Source organism: Pollicipes pollicipes, unplaced genomic scaffold (genome assembly GCF_011947565.3).
Source record: "Pollicipes pollicipes isolate AB1234 unplaced genomic scaffold, Ppol_2.1 Scaffold_4881;HRSCAF=5763_pilon_pilon_pilon, whole genome shotgun sequence".
NCBI lineage: Eukaryota > Metazoa > Arthropoda > Thecostraca > Pollicipedomorpha > Pollicipedidae > Pollicipes > Pollicipes pollicipes.
Genome location: NW_023596576.1, coordinates 30,119,577 through 30,134,229, shown reverse-complemented (window position 1 = coordinate 30,134,229; position 14,653 = coordinate 30,119,577). Strand labels below are relative to the sequence as shown.

At 47.6% G+C, this 14,653-nt stretch overlaps 1 protein-coding gene across 1 annotated transcript; it reads left to right on the top strand.

The window, feature by feature from the left end:
- Positions 1-811: 811 nt before the first annotated feature.
- On the top strand, positions 812-14,578 carry LOC119101401 (pancreatic triacylglycerol lipase). The gene is made up of 9 exons (XM_037224736.1): positions 812-871; positions 4,538-4,664; positions 4,901-5,048; positions 9,427-9,652; positions 10,178-10,311; positions 10,649-10,763; positions 10,981-11,220; positions 13,436-13,550; positions 13,965-14,578. Exons 2-9 carry the CDS (start codon positions 4,597-4,599, stop codon positions 14,212-14,214), a joined length of 1,296 nt encoding a protein of 431 aa, XP_037080631.1. The 5' UTR covers positions 812-871; positions 4,538-4,596; the 3' UTR covers positions 14,215-14,578.
- The last annotated feature ends 75 nt before the right edge of the window (positions 14,579-14,653 follow it).

Sequence of the window (14,653 nt, the reverse complement as noted above, 5' to 3'; positions counted from 1 at the left end):
GACGATGGTGGGGTTGGGAATAAAACTATATAGAGATATCATATTGATATATCATGTAAATGTATCTAAATCATTATTATAATATTTCATATTCTATTGGTCATATATGGTATAATACTCTATGATATATTATACCATATAAGGGAGAGAGAGAGAGAGAGAGAGAGAGAGAGAGAGAGAGAGAGAGAGAGAGAGAGAGAGAGATATATATATATATATATATATATATATATATATATATATCCGATGTTATATATACATATATATATATATATATATATATATATAATTTAAGGGACTACCCATTATTAAGCAATGGAGTCTCATAGTCAGAACGCAAATCCAGGGCGGCAAGTAACTGCCACCATCTGACTCTGGGCATTATAATTTTCCTTATCCTACGCGGTGCGTAGAATTTGTGTATATTTCATGGTGCGGTTACAAAAAACATGCTGATGTGCGCAAAATGAGAAAGATGCGAGCGAATATGACGTCTTTTTATCTCATTATTTTATTGTTTTTGGTGCACTTAAGCTCATGGGAACGTGAAATGTTCTTGAGTTTCTGGGAACTTTTGTAAGGCCGGCACTTTTGTTATCATCATGTGGCCCTCGTAAGTCCCAATATCCCATGGCTGGAGGTCCCAACGTTCGTTGGATTAATATCCGTTGATTGGTATATCTATCGGATGGCATTGGTCTCAGCAGTGAGAGTGCGTCAAGGACGGCTCTGCCTGGGATCAGACCATCTGTGACAAGGCCGCGCTCCCATGGCACTGTAACGGCACCTCAGTTGTCCACAGTGCCGACGATGGAGACCAGCCTGCTCTGGCTGTGCTGGCTGCTGCTTAGTCTGGGAGCATCGTCAGCCGGTTAGTATTCGGCCGTGACGTGTTGCAGGCGCGCTCATCAGATTCCTGGAACAAACGAAATAAACAGACATTGGAGTATGAGTGAAAATCAACAGTTACAAATAACTTTGTGAGCATCTCTGTAATATATTATAGCAAGTGGCCTGCAGGTCTTGCATCAGCATGATGGTGTAGTGGACCAGTTACCAGGAAGCAATCCGAGAGGTCAAACGGTCAGAAGTGAAACGTTGTTTACCAGGGATATCGCGTATTATAACTGTGTAGGATAAGAGGGTAAATGGAGATGACTTCGGTACACGAAACTCATTCATGCATAGGGACTTCCGTGCGCAAAGCTTTGCCGAAACAAAACACCGGACAAGCAGGAGAGTGCTGCAGGCGTCGGCGGGGAAAAGGATGGAGACGACTATAGACGCACAGTGCGTGTGGTATTCTTCGCCCAATAGGATGAGTCGAGAATGGACGGTGCCCATGCAGCTTAACCACGGCTGTGTGCTGCCTTTGTGCGCCTTTGCTATCCAGCTCAGTGCAAACTGACACAAGAACGGTTCTCTCATGAATGCCTCGTTTTGCTTGGGGGCCGTAAAATGTTTCAGTGTCGTTTTACAGGCGCCAGATGAAGTGTTCCGCTGTCCGCGACCTTACGGACTAAAAATATTCCCTCCCCTTAGAAATTGTATCAGGTTCCCACGGTTATAACGCACCCGGGTGTCCAGTTGAATGTCATTCGCTCCATTGGGGAGGGGGAGGCAATCTGACCCCCCTGAGATCTCAAAAACTAAGGTAGCTAGAGACACATCAGGGTAAATTAGCATGTATGTGAATTTACTTATGTCAAAATTTAAGGTTCCTAGGTCATTACCCTGGGACAAATAAGGTCAAACATGGTTTAACTACAGACTGGTGTGTCAAGTGCACCTAGACTCCCTCATGTAATCGACGTAAAGCTAGTTACCTGTTTTAGGCAAAAGTTCAGTGATGTAAGTGACATTGTTTGACCTTTATAATGCTAAGCTGACAAAATACCTATGAGATTCCTCTCATTTTACCATTCGAATAAGCATCAGGGGTCACGCTAATCGGTATGCTCCTAAAAACACAATGTTTATGTAGGTCATTTTAGGTTAGGGACCTACTCTCCGACTTTTTGAAAAGTTCAAGAAACATGTGTTTTGTGGTTCTTGTCATGAATGCACTTGACATGAGCACCAGGAACTCCCTCAGAGAACCAAGGTCTCGAGTAAAAAAGCAGATTAGGTTTGACCTCGGTCTGACATTCATACCTGAGCCTAGTTCAATTAAAAACACTGGAAATGCTCTTCGCTGACAGTCATGGCCTGGCTTTGACCTGCCATAGATTAGCGCTCTCACAAGGTGCATCCAATTTTGTTGCATCAAAGGATCCTCCACTCAATTTTCTACAGCTATGCAAAATTTGGCGCGCCCACGTCTCGTCGTTCAGAAATCATTCTGGAAAACCTTTTGGGAAGGTTAATTTGACCCCTCCCCCACCCGAGCGCGTGTTAATTAAGTTAGCAGAATTCATACGGCATTTTACACTGCCGTTAAATGTCACCTAGGAACTGTGAATGCGTGCACAGGTGGTCAGTTGAATGCGACACGCTCAGGCGGGGGATCACTTTGAGTCCCCTGAGGCCTTTAACAAACCCCCTGAGGAGACCTGTATGTGAACTCACTTGTTACAGATTTGTAGATCCTAGGTCATGACTTTTGAATCGAATAAGGTCAAAAAGGTCAAACACCGGATTGGTGCTTGAAGTGTTCCCAGACCTCCTCACGCAGCCGCCTTTACGCTAGATACCTGTGCTTATCAAAAGATCACCAGTGTTCATTTCAGATCAGTAACCTTAGTTGGCCTTTGAAGGTCACAGTGACCGAAACCCACGATATGGCTTTCATATTGAACTGAGATAAGAGTGAAGGATTACATTGGGTGGCACGTTTCTAACAAAACAAAAAGTTGATTGGGGTAATTTTAGGTCATTGACCTGCCCTGACCTTCAAAAGGCTAACATAGAATATCTGTTGACGTCCTCGTGATCGAGAAATTTGGAAAAGGCATAAAAACTCCCCCCTAAAACCAGGTCTGCGTTCAAAACAGTTGGGTTTTGACCACGGTCTGACTCCCTACCTGACCCAAGGTCAATGAAGTCCGTCATAATCCTAAATCAAATCGGGCAATTATCTAGGAAAGTTTCCGAGAGATGCATGGCTTCGCCTGACACTTCCTTATTCGATCATATCGAACGATTCCCCAAGACCTCTAATTACAGTCATGGCTTGACTTTTACCTGCCACAGCTCAGAAAACTTAAAAAGTATATCTAATGTCGTGTACCAAAAGAACCACCAGTCAATTCCTTACAGCTAGGTAAAGTTTGAGGCGGCTACGCCTTGTCGATAATAAATTATTCTTAACTAATCCAATAACAAAGCTTTTGGGCAGTCAAATTGACCCCACCCTACCCGAACACCTGTTAAGCTTACAGTTGCAATGTAAACTATGACGTCGTGTGTCACGCCGAATATCTTAAAAATCATCAAAATCTTCGACCAACTGAAAAACGCTAGTATCTATAATGTTTGCCGTATGATTGTATAACAAGTAACACCAAATGAATGAGCAGGCTTTTGCGCTCCAGTGTCACGCCGTGATTTTGATGAATGTTAGGATTAAGGCAAGTCTGGGTCTTGCTCGATCGAGAGCAAGTCACCTCATTGGGTGTGATTTTACCGGTTTTCACATGGCCTTGGTTTGAGAAATGTGTCCGTCAAGCCTGCTTACGGCATGTATGACTTGGCCCCGTATTACTACTGTTGGTGACCTCGTGAAGTGTGACTACCCCTAAATGCCAAACAGTCAATCAGTGAATGAATCATTTTAAAACAACCCAGAATAATAAAGAAAATTGCAGATAATCGCATATGCGTAAGGATTGTCGTGTACCCATCGCATATGCAGTTATGACTGCGCTCTTAACTATCATCGAAAAAATCGAGCAGAATGTGTCAGCGTTATCACTTATAAGGACCGAAAATTTGGTGGATTTGGCTGCAACAGCTTGGACAGAAATTGTCAAACTCAGAAAAGAGTAAATGGTCTAATGCAATGAGGCCGCTCATTTCAAATGGAGTGTCGCAGTGCTTTCTATTGACCCAAGCAGTCTCGCATTAAGAAACACGCTTCCGGTTGTCTAGCTTCATCGTCAAATTTGGTGCAGAATTTGTGTCGAGCCGTAATAGCGGTAACGCGTTTGGATAACTAAAGGAGTGGAAAATGTCACCATGCAAAAGCTAGTGATGGGGAGCTTTTGTCTTTGACGGAAAACCATGGACACCATCGCCTGGATTTGAAAGCCGGTGTTCTGTACATTTTCTTGAAACCTTGTATGTTAATCAATTAAGTTACATAATACAAAAATTACATAATTTACATAACATTATAATTGATAAAGACAATATGGTCTTCGCAACTGGCTGCAGGGACGAGTACGGCTTCATGAAGCACCAGACCGCCGATACTCCAAAAGGCCGCTGGTATCTTCCGGTTCGAGACATATTTTTGAACCGGGAAGATGACAGTTTTCCCTTTAATACACAATGTTGGGTTCGCTTGAAACGAATCACGTCTGTGACATTTTTACAGACGATGTATGCTACAACGACGTAGGATGCTTCACCACCGACTACCCCTGGAGCGACCTGATGAGACCCTTCCCAAACTTGCCCGAGTCCCCCGAGAGGATTCGCACCAGGTTTCTTCTGTACACGAGGTAAGCGTCACGTAATACTACGTCGCAAGTTATTGACTTAAAAATGCATATTTGACAGCGTTGAATGCATAGTTTATGTTGTTATGTATTCAGAGCACTGTCACATGTTGTCAACTTTTTACAAACATTCATCAGGCTTCTAGCATGCCTGGATGTGTCAACTGGCCAGGTAAAACAATTCGACGCTTACGCTGAAAATATTCTTAACCTTACAAATATGAACGTGGCATTTCCAGAAACAATACGGAGCAAGTAATTACATATAACGGCCCAGATTTGGGTGACTTCTCTCCCGAACGGAAGACAGTATTTCTTGTGCACGGATTCAACGACAACGGAAGAACCGGCTGGATGGTTAACTCCAAATATCTTCTGCTGCAGCAGGTTAGAAATACATTATTACATTCCGATTCCACATTAAAGAATGTTTCGTCCAAGGCTATAGAAACAATATGATAGACCGCTCCGGTCTCCGTAAATGTACACCCTCTGGCTTCGGGAGCAGCCGCGAATGAGATCATACTCTTGCTTTAATTGGTCATAGGATATCATCTCGTCAAAGACTTAAACTCCAGTTGCTATGGCAAAAAGCTCAGATTCTGTACTGTGGTGGTGTGTTCAAGGGTTGGCCGTGACCTGTGTTACGTCATATTGTATGATCCTGAGGCAGAAAAGAGATGTTTATGAGTGGGTTTGCACTGACAACCTGAGATGTTATATTAACAAGAACGATTTACGCGTAAATGCTGTTATTTATGGCACAGGATTTTCATGTAATGGGCTTGCCATGTTTTGACGGTCAATCGTCACGGAAAGACAAATCGTTGTGATGTCAGCAAGACATGCACATGGTACAATGGACATGGCGTGAAAAGAGGTCAGGGAACAGCAATACAGCATTGAACAGGAAAATAAGTCAAAAATTATGTTCCGGATATCAGGCAGTCTACGCTCATGAATGCTGTAATGACGCAAAATGAGACGGCGAATGAAGGTTGTAATTTGCAATATCGACACCAAGTGTGTAGGTCCAATACGGGAGTGTTGGTGTGTAGCTGCATGACATGCAAGTGTGTCAATGTAATTTAAGTTTATGCGCTTGTTCACAAAATTGCTCGTACACACAACGCGCAATGAATTACAATTGTTGCATTTACCATGCTCTTAAAGCCGGACAGGTTCTGAGCATTTCGTATGTTAATTAAAAGTAATCGCGACCCATGTAGGTCAAGTGCAGCACGATTTCCCCCCCCCCCCCTGCCCGGTATCTATCTTATGGTAGCGGTTGGACAATTTTTGGCCCAATTTTTCGAAATGTTGGTCCATGCCAGATAACTTTAAGGCCAACTCAATCAATGCTGCACTACCATTACGTGTTTTCATGGTATTGTAACACAAAACAACATGTGAAAATGGTAGTTCTGTAATAGGTGCTAGTGATTTCTTGGGGCTGGGACGTTTTCCTTTGGAATCAGTACCTACGAACAGAAAATATTTAATCTAACGTCAACCAATACGAAATCTGTTCGCTCGGATAAACATGATGGCTTATGATGGATACAAAATGCCGCGTTCGGCATTGCCACTAAATTTGTATTCGTGTTTGTGCTTACAGATCCAGTACCAACAGATCTGTGTCTGGCATTCAATGTTGGTTTCTGGTTCTCAATTCCCTTGTCAAAACGAGACCCTAGACGCCTGGTTTTGGGCGGTTCTTTTAGCGTGACCAGCCCTGGTTCCTGGATTTCACCGATTATTTTAAAACACCACGGTTTGGCTGCTGGCTTTCACTGATTTCGTTTTTTACAAACTCAACGTATGGGTTATAAGCTCCATTCAGTTCCTGACAAACACCACCCTCGCTTCTGGTTTCCATTAATTCACTCACAAACAGCTTGATACTAACTCCTGTTCGTCACCGGCTCATTCGTCAGCATCAGCTTGGGTTACCATTTGACAATATTCCGCCATTAAAATGATATATAAAATCAACAATATTTTACGCATGTTCTTTAATATTTACATGTGCACAATGCATAACATAAGCTCATCGAATGAATAAGTCATGATTTTTAACAATGCTTACAGGTGAGAACCTGATTCTCATTGATGCCTTTTATTTTATGCTGCTTTTTGGTGCTACTGGATCCTCATCATATTTCCAGGTTAAGTATTTGCTATTGCTGGAACTATCGGCACAATGGAAGCTGGCTCTCGGTTCTGACACCTCTGCACACTTTATGCCATATGTTGAACTCTTGTCGAAACTGTCGGCATAGTTTCAAGCTTAAACCCTTTTCTGCTAGTTCCCCAACCTCAATTCAATTGAATCCTGGTTCTTACTACATCTACGGCTTGCTTTTAAACTGGTTCCTAAGTTTTCCTGGTGTTGGTACCAGGAACCAGGAACTAGATTGAACCGCATCCCGGAAAAAATGTGGGAATCAGGTAAATGTTGTTTTTTGCCGGGTTGATTGACCATGCTTGCTAGCATCACCGCACGCCAGCGCGTTGCATTGCGCCAGGACGGCTTGGCTCGGCCCGTTCGGGTTGCCAATTTGCCAGCACTTCAAAAGCAATGAGACTGGGCTCGAAATATGTCTGCACGGCTGAGTTAGTCAGAACAAGGTCTTGTCACTTTGATGTAGCTTGCGAAAGGTAGTAATATTCAGTTCAAAGCACTCTATTGCAAACTGCTTAAACCCACTTATCGGCCTTAGGTTGCCTACGGTTGAAATTCTTATGCATCTGTCGCGCGGCATGATGCAGAGTCGAACACGTCTTAACGCCACAGCTCAAAACACGTTGCCTCATGCAGCTTGTCCGTCGCGTTTATAATGGTGCACCACGCAGGCTCCCTCTCGCGGGGGATTCGCACCGATAGCAGTGTAATCCGCGAGTAGACAGCAGTAGACCGGTCGGCAGCTCGGTGGGTGGAAGCTCTTGCTGGCGCCGATACCAGGAGGACATCGCCTCGAGATCGAAGAGCGGGCCCTGCAGGCCGTTGGTGGTCGGCAGTGACAGGAGTGGGACTGTGACTTACAGCCAGCAGTTCTCGCCCCGTAGGGTGAGTCGGACGGACACGTCGTCCGGCGCCATGACTAGTGCCAGGAACATAACGCCGGGTGGATGACCTCCTGTGGCGTACGGACGCCTGTGGTTCAGCCCGTAGCCCCGGACAGGCGCGGCGGCTCCGAACGTCCTTGACGAGTGAGACGATGCCCATCTGCGGGTACAAAGCTCGGCGGGTCCGGAGCCAGCAGCATCCCATCTCGTGCCACACAAGCCGGTACTCGTGCCAGGTGAACAGCTCTGTCGATTTAAGATACTCAGTATATTTGGAAATGGTATATAACTAAGACAGCTTAGGTGGTACTCAGTCGTTTTTTTTATATTTTACCTTATCCTATGACATTCAACACCGAACCAAAATGATGTTTCACATCAAGCAGCACAGAGATCAATGACACAGTAATAATTCCTACAGTATTCCCTTGAATAAAATAAAAAAATAATCATCCCTTTGTTTGATTCATATCTGGGTCAGCACTTTTTAACAGATGCTGGCACATCCGGATGGCATATATATATATATATATATATATATATATATATATATATATATATATATATATTTATGTATTTATTTATTTATATAACATATGTTGGCTGATGGCTTCCGATGCCTACACCCACGCTGGCGTTTCATCCCACCAATTCTTATTTGCACGTTCATGAAACAGCATCACATCGTTACTTCAGATAAGCTACCAAAACAAAATGAGCACGACAAATTAAAGTGAACGGGGTGGAGAGTGATAGCTGAGATCCATTGATCTTTGCCAATGTCAACCCTGAGTTTTTCCGAAATTTTACGTTTTAAATGAACTAGATGTCCCTTATGGCGTTGTCATTTCGAGCACTTCTAACCGAAGCAAAATACATGTAAGTGTGAGTTTTTTCCCCAATGCCGGGGGTTAATCGCCACGTTAACCGAGTTTCTCAGGGTTTCAAACTTTGACGACACCACCTCCTCTGACCAATCACATGATTAGATTGACGTCCGAATTGGTAGCATGGGTGGGCATGGGCTTAAAAACAGTGACACTTTTTGGTAGTGCCGAAGACACTGAAGCGCGCGCGCCCCTGGCTTGGTCCTTTGCGTCTGTCAGCTGAGTGGAGCTGATTCAGCTAGCTGGTCACGTTTAAAAGAGCTCCGTATTTCTAAGGATTTGTTTGTGCGTTTTTGATTTATATTACCGTGTTTTGTAGTATTTGTGCGGTGTGTTGCAAAGAGAGGGTGAATGTTGAAACGAACTAAACCTAGCAAAGAAATACAAATACAGATGTTTTAAAAGTCTTTCATTGCATTTGGTACATCTCTCACTACTCAAACACGATCACGCATGGAATGAATTAGCATTGGATGCTCATTGTCATACGAATGAGTCACGGACGTGCCTGGAGTCAAATTATATGCAACGGAGAAAAGCCCGGGAAGGCAACAGTTGTCCTTAAATGATTCATAATCTTAACCGCCTCAACTCACAAGGTGTTCACTAATGCATGTTCATGGCCCCTTTTCTAGCCATTTGCCCATTGCCATGTCGTTCCATCGTCCTCTAACCATGCTCCGCCAGGACAGTACCCGGTCCTGTCATGAAACCGAGCGGTCCTTGACGTCATTCTCGACCCGAGCGGTATAGCCCTCAAACACTCGCTCACGTGAGTGAGGCACCACTAACCCATCACCAACCCGCAGGACGACTACAACGTCATCCTGGTGGACTGGGGCCACGGCTCGACCATCCCGTACCTGCAGGCCACCGCCAACACACAGCTGGTGGGACGGCAAGTGGCGCTGCTGGTGGCGGCGCTGGCCTCGCGTGGCGCCAGCCTCGCCCAGGTCCACCTGGTCGGCCACTCCCTGGGCGCGCACGTCTGCGGCTATGCTGGCAGCCACACGCCGGGTCTGGGCCGCATCACAGGCACGTGCCGTCGGCATCCGCTGCCGCCGCAGGAGGCAGCAGCGAACGGTCGGCTCCGTGGTGCTGAAAGCGGAGCTGTCTGGGCTCATGGAGCAGGAGAGTGTGCCGCGGTCAGGAATCGAACTAAGCAAGGATCGTCATTTTTGCTCCGATCGTAACCGTTTCGTTTATTACAATGTCACTACAAAGATACCATATAACACTACACTACATACCATATAATACCACATAGATGATAATTCGGTGATTAAAATGACGCTTCCATTATAATTTGCTCTACAGTCGGTAGGTATTCTTGCATTGGCGTGATCAGGACTTTTGACGCTGGGCTAGGGCACAGAAAGCGTCATTGCTCTCGTTGGGGGAAGTATTGGAAACACTCCGCATTTCTGTTGGTGTCCATGGGACCTAACCCTAGGCTGCCCCGGGGACCTGACTCCAGGCTTTCCGATCAAGTCTGATGGGACCTGACACCAGGCTGTGCCGTCAGGTCTGCTGGGATATGACTCCAGGCTGTGCCGTCAGGTTTGGACCCAGCGCAGCCCTACTTTGAGAACACGCAGCCGGTCGTCCACCTGGACCGGGACGACGCCGCGTACGTGGACGTGATCCACACGGATGGCCGCGACATTCTGTTCCTCGGGGTCGGCTTCAAGCATGTGAGGCCACTCCCGCTACCACTGCGCGAAGTACTCCAAACTGGGGAGGGCTATTTCTGGGTTGCACTTGACCAGTGGATGACTCGGGTAAAGCAATCCTAGTAGCGGGCAACAAGCGTGCGGTTGCCGTACAGCATCAGCAAAACCAAACATAACAGTGGACACATATTGCCGTGTTTGCAGACACTCGTCTACATCATATTCTCCAGTGGTGTTAAGATCTATGTGATGGTTGGCGGAAAGCTGGCTGTGTGCATCCCAGTGTTCAAGCTGGTAAAACACTGCAGGAAAAGGTAATTGCCCCACCCACCCTGACGCTAGTCTCTAACGTTTGAAGGCGAACGGTGACGTGGACTTCTTCCCCAACGATGGCAAGAACCAGCCCGGCTGTGGCGATTTTGACGCCGAGATTGAAGGCCTAATTTGGGATCTGGAGACCCTAGACTGGCTTGGTGAGTGAGGAGTCCAGTGCCTGATGGCCAGCACCACCGTTTCGACAATGCAAGGGCATGTCATACTTGATGTCGTTGATAATTGCCTTTGTCAAACACATTTTAACGGACTATTTTTAAGCATTCAATAGCGGACCACCCACGCACATTTCAGCTCTTTTTCTCCTCTCGTTTGCTCACGACCTCTGTATCATGAGACCTGACATGTGGCCGGCAGCAATGGGCGGTCAGCTGAGTTGCTCCCACGGCCGTGCGACCGAGCTGTTCGTGGAGGCGCTGCGTGGCCGACAGTGCCCCCTAGTGGGATTCAGGTGTCAAAACTACGACGACTACTTGTCCGTCGACTGTCAGAACATGGCGACCGACAACATGGGCGTCCTTGGCATGGACAGCATCAACTTCAACCTGAGCGGATCCTACTATCTGCAGACATCTCCAGATCCCAACGCCCTGTGCTGTAAGTCTTGTGTCTCGGTTCAAGCTCAATGCGTGCATATTTGCCAACGGCACGGATCGTACCTGTACCCTGATCATGTCAAATGGCTTTTTTGGTAACAAGATGACACCATCCGTTGTAAAACGACGAAAAAACGAGGAATGATGCATGCAACTCATCGCCTAAATGTGTGCTAGGTCCAGCCTGGTCCAGCCACTTGTGCCAAATTAGAGCCGTCTTGCCCTCTCACCAATGGCGTGCCCAGAGGGGTCGGGGAGGGCACGAGGCCACGCTCCTTCCCACCCATTGACACCGAAGAGGCTCATAGGTTCCCAGGAAGCATAACCAACCAAATGAATGTAATTTTTCACACAACACAGGAAGGCTTTGGGCCCCCAGGCGACTAAGATCAGTCACAAGCGAAAGCGGAGGGTCCTTGAGTAGACAAAAATTATTATTCGCTGATTAAGGGGGTAGTGACTGGGGAGATTTTGAGGCTCATTTCGCTGTCCAGAGGCCCTATGCTATTGCCGGGAGTCCCATAAGAACACTTGCCGGGCCTGCTACAATGCTCCTGGGCACTTAATATTAGCTCGTTTCCTCGGAGGACCCTGCGCTGTTGTCCGAAACCCTATATGTTCATTTGCCAACGTACTCTCGATCGCTCGAAGGCATCAGTTAAAGTCGTGGGCTCTTCCAGTTTGCTGGGAAGGCCCTGCGCCCTAATCGGGGCTCTATATGTTCATCCGCCGGGGCTTTTCCAATCGCTCTGGAGCCCATCACACTGATCTTGGGCTTTTCTTGCCTGCTTTGAGGACCCCATACTGTTTCTTCGATGGCCTGCTGCGACACTCTCGGTCCGTTCAGGGGCCATACCTATTGGTTTTGGCTTATCCCATTTTATTTACCCCATTGACGTGGGCCTAACTGTTAATCAGACGGGGCACCCTTGATCGCTCCGGGCCCTCCACATTGGTGAGAGCTCTTCCAACGATGTGAGAAAGATGTCATTATGCTGCGGAAAGCCCCTCACGCGCTTGTGAGCGCCAGGGCGTTTCGTCTGCTCGGGTGCATGGGCTTGGCAAAATTACTTCATGTAAGCAAGTTCGAAATCTTCATGACGACTTTAGCGCAACTGCCGAGCATAGTTTTACGCGCCACAGATGTCGTAGATGTTATTTGCGTTGGTTCTTAAAGTTGCCACACTTTTATACTTGTGTATCACAACCTTAACACATTTCGCTTGCTAGGATATTTTGCACACAATGATAACAACCGAAGCAAAAGCTCCGGAATACCCATCAGCCATCAGCCAACAGCCATCAGCCAACAGCCATCAGCCATCAGCCATCAGCTGGTGGCATCCACTAGCCGGCTAGCCGCGGAAAGCTGCCTAGCCGTAAATAAGTTTGGAGTCAAGTGTTGTGCTTGATTTTGATGGTGTTTAGCAGCCAACTTTACCTCATTCTACGAACGTTTTCTGAAATGTTTAGCTTGAAAATGACAGGATCCACCATGATCCGGGGAAAATGACAGGATCCACCATGATCCGGGGAAAATGAGCGCATTCCATGTACGGACATCCACGCACCACGCTTAGTTTTCTAGGGCGGCACACAGGAAAATGGGTTCTCGTATAGCAACAAGCATGCTCAAGAATTTCCACATCTAATAGCCGGAAGATGATTTTTTGAGGGGGCTCCAAACTCCAAGGGGGCACGAAGTATTGCGTGTCTCGCTTGACGAAATTCCAGACCCACAACTGCCTCTCACTCATGACAGCATTGCTATTGACAATAGCCAAGAAATGAGAGCGTCAAAAGCAAGTCGGACTTATCGACTCGACTATCGCGAGATAGCGAGAGAGAGAGAGAGCGCGAGAGAGAGAGCACGCGCGGTGAGCGAGACGCAGAGAGAGAGAGAGAGAGCGCGCGAGCGCGCCGCGACCGAGAGAGCGCGAGACGAGGAGGGAGAGAGAGAGCGCGGAGCAGCTAGCGAGCGAGCGAGCGGCATCCTAGATCAGATATCTCTACTCTCTCTATCTATATCTCTCCTCTCTCTCTCTCTCTCTCTCTCTCTCTCTCTCTCTCTCTTCTCTCTCTCTCTCTGATCTCTCTCTCTCTCTCTCTCTCTCTATCTCTCTATCTCCTATCTATCTCTCGTCTATCTCACTGTAGTTCAAAATTCCATGACTACGATCTGCTACACACGCAACAATCTCGCACTCGCTTTTCAGTGAATTATTTCGAGGTCTTCATAGAGCTGAACGAGGACCAGGAAGAGACCCTGGGCAACATGGTGTTCGTGCTCAATGGCAAAAACAACAGCTCAGACCGTATAACGGGCTGGAGGTAAGATGGCATTGATGATGCCATGATGATCGCTGAGAAGGTCTTATCAGGCACTGTGTCAGAAGTCCGCGCAGCTAAGTCCATCATGGATCTTTGGTCTTCCAGTGGTGACGAATGTCTTGCACAATGATGTGTGACATTCATTGTCATGTAACACCTGAGCAGTGAAGTATGTGAGCACCCGGTCGCAACTGCACCAGCTCTGACCAGTCTGACCTTTCTCCGCGTGAGCCCGTCGCCCATCTCCCACCCCCAGTTAGTACCCCGAGCGCGCTCCTGTTCGCCGCCAGAGACCACCTGGCGCCCTGACACCACCCTCTGACGTCTGAACCCCCTTCGCGTGAGTCCCGTCACCCGCCACTCCCAACCCCCCTCCCTGTCACCACCTCTGAGGGCGCCCCTGTTCGCCACCAGAGACCACACGGCGATCCCGGCTGGGGGCGAGCTGCACACGACGCTGCACACGCGTGCCGAGCTGGGCGCACTGCGCTCCGTCCAACTCACCTACCACGACCACCACGGCACGGCGCAGCGGATGCTGAGCGCGGCGGCGCTGCGGGCGCGCACCGTCGACGCCCGGCTTCAGACCAGCACCGTCCGGCTCTGCTGGGACGGTGGCCCGCTCGCCGACAAACACACTGCCACCTTCACGCCATGCCCGTGACGTCACCGGCGCTGATGTTGACCTCACTGGTGCCGCCGGTGACGTTGTAGCTCGTGTTTGCGGTGTCACTGCGGCTTGCTAGGTGGTGTTACCACGCCTTGCCAGTCACGTCGCCACGCGCTGCCCCTGACGTGGTTGGCTTCAGTAGCGAAGCATGCAGGATGTCGTGACGTCATGCTGCACGAAGCTGGTGACGTACTCTGCCCAGGAGAGGTGGAAATGGAGGAACGATCCAATTCAAGCGCCACCTTCTGCGATCCAGTTTGAATAAAGGACGTGGATGACATGGAAATAAACGCCGTAGTGATAGCTCATTGTTCAATCCAGAATTATTGCACTTCTCACTCGATTTTTTCTTATATAAATATTGCAGCAATCTTCCAGATAGAGAATGAGTATCTCCAGCGGCAAGCATCGTGGACTCGAACCCTACTTCCGA

Excerpts from the sequence above, each read along its gene's own strand:
- LOC119101401 (XM_037224736.1), top strand. The coding sequence starts at position 4,597 with ATGAGACCCTTCCCAAACTTGCCCGAGTCCCCCGAGAGGATTCGCACC. Across the intron at positions 10,312-10,648 it reads TCGGGGTCGGCTTCAAGCAT|GCGAACGGTGACGTGGACTT; the intron begins GTGAGGCCACTC and ends TAACGTTTGAAG. Across the intron at positions 11,221-13,435 it reads AGATCCCAACGCCCTGTGCT|TGAATTATTTCGAGGTCTTC; the intron begins GTAAGTCTTGTG and ends CTCGCTTTTCAG.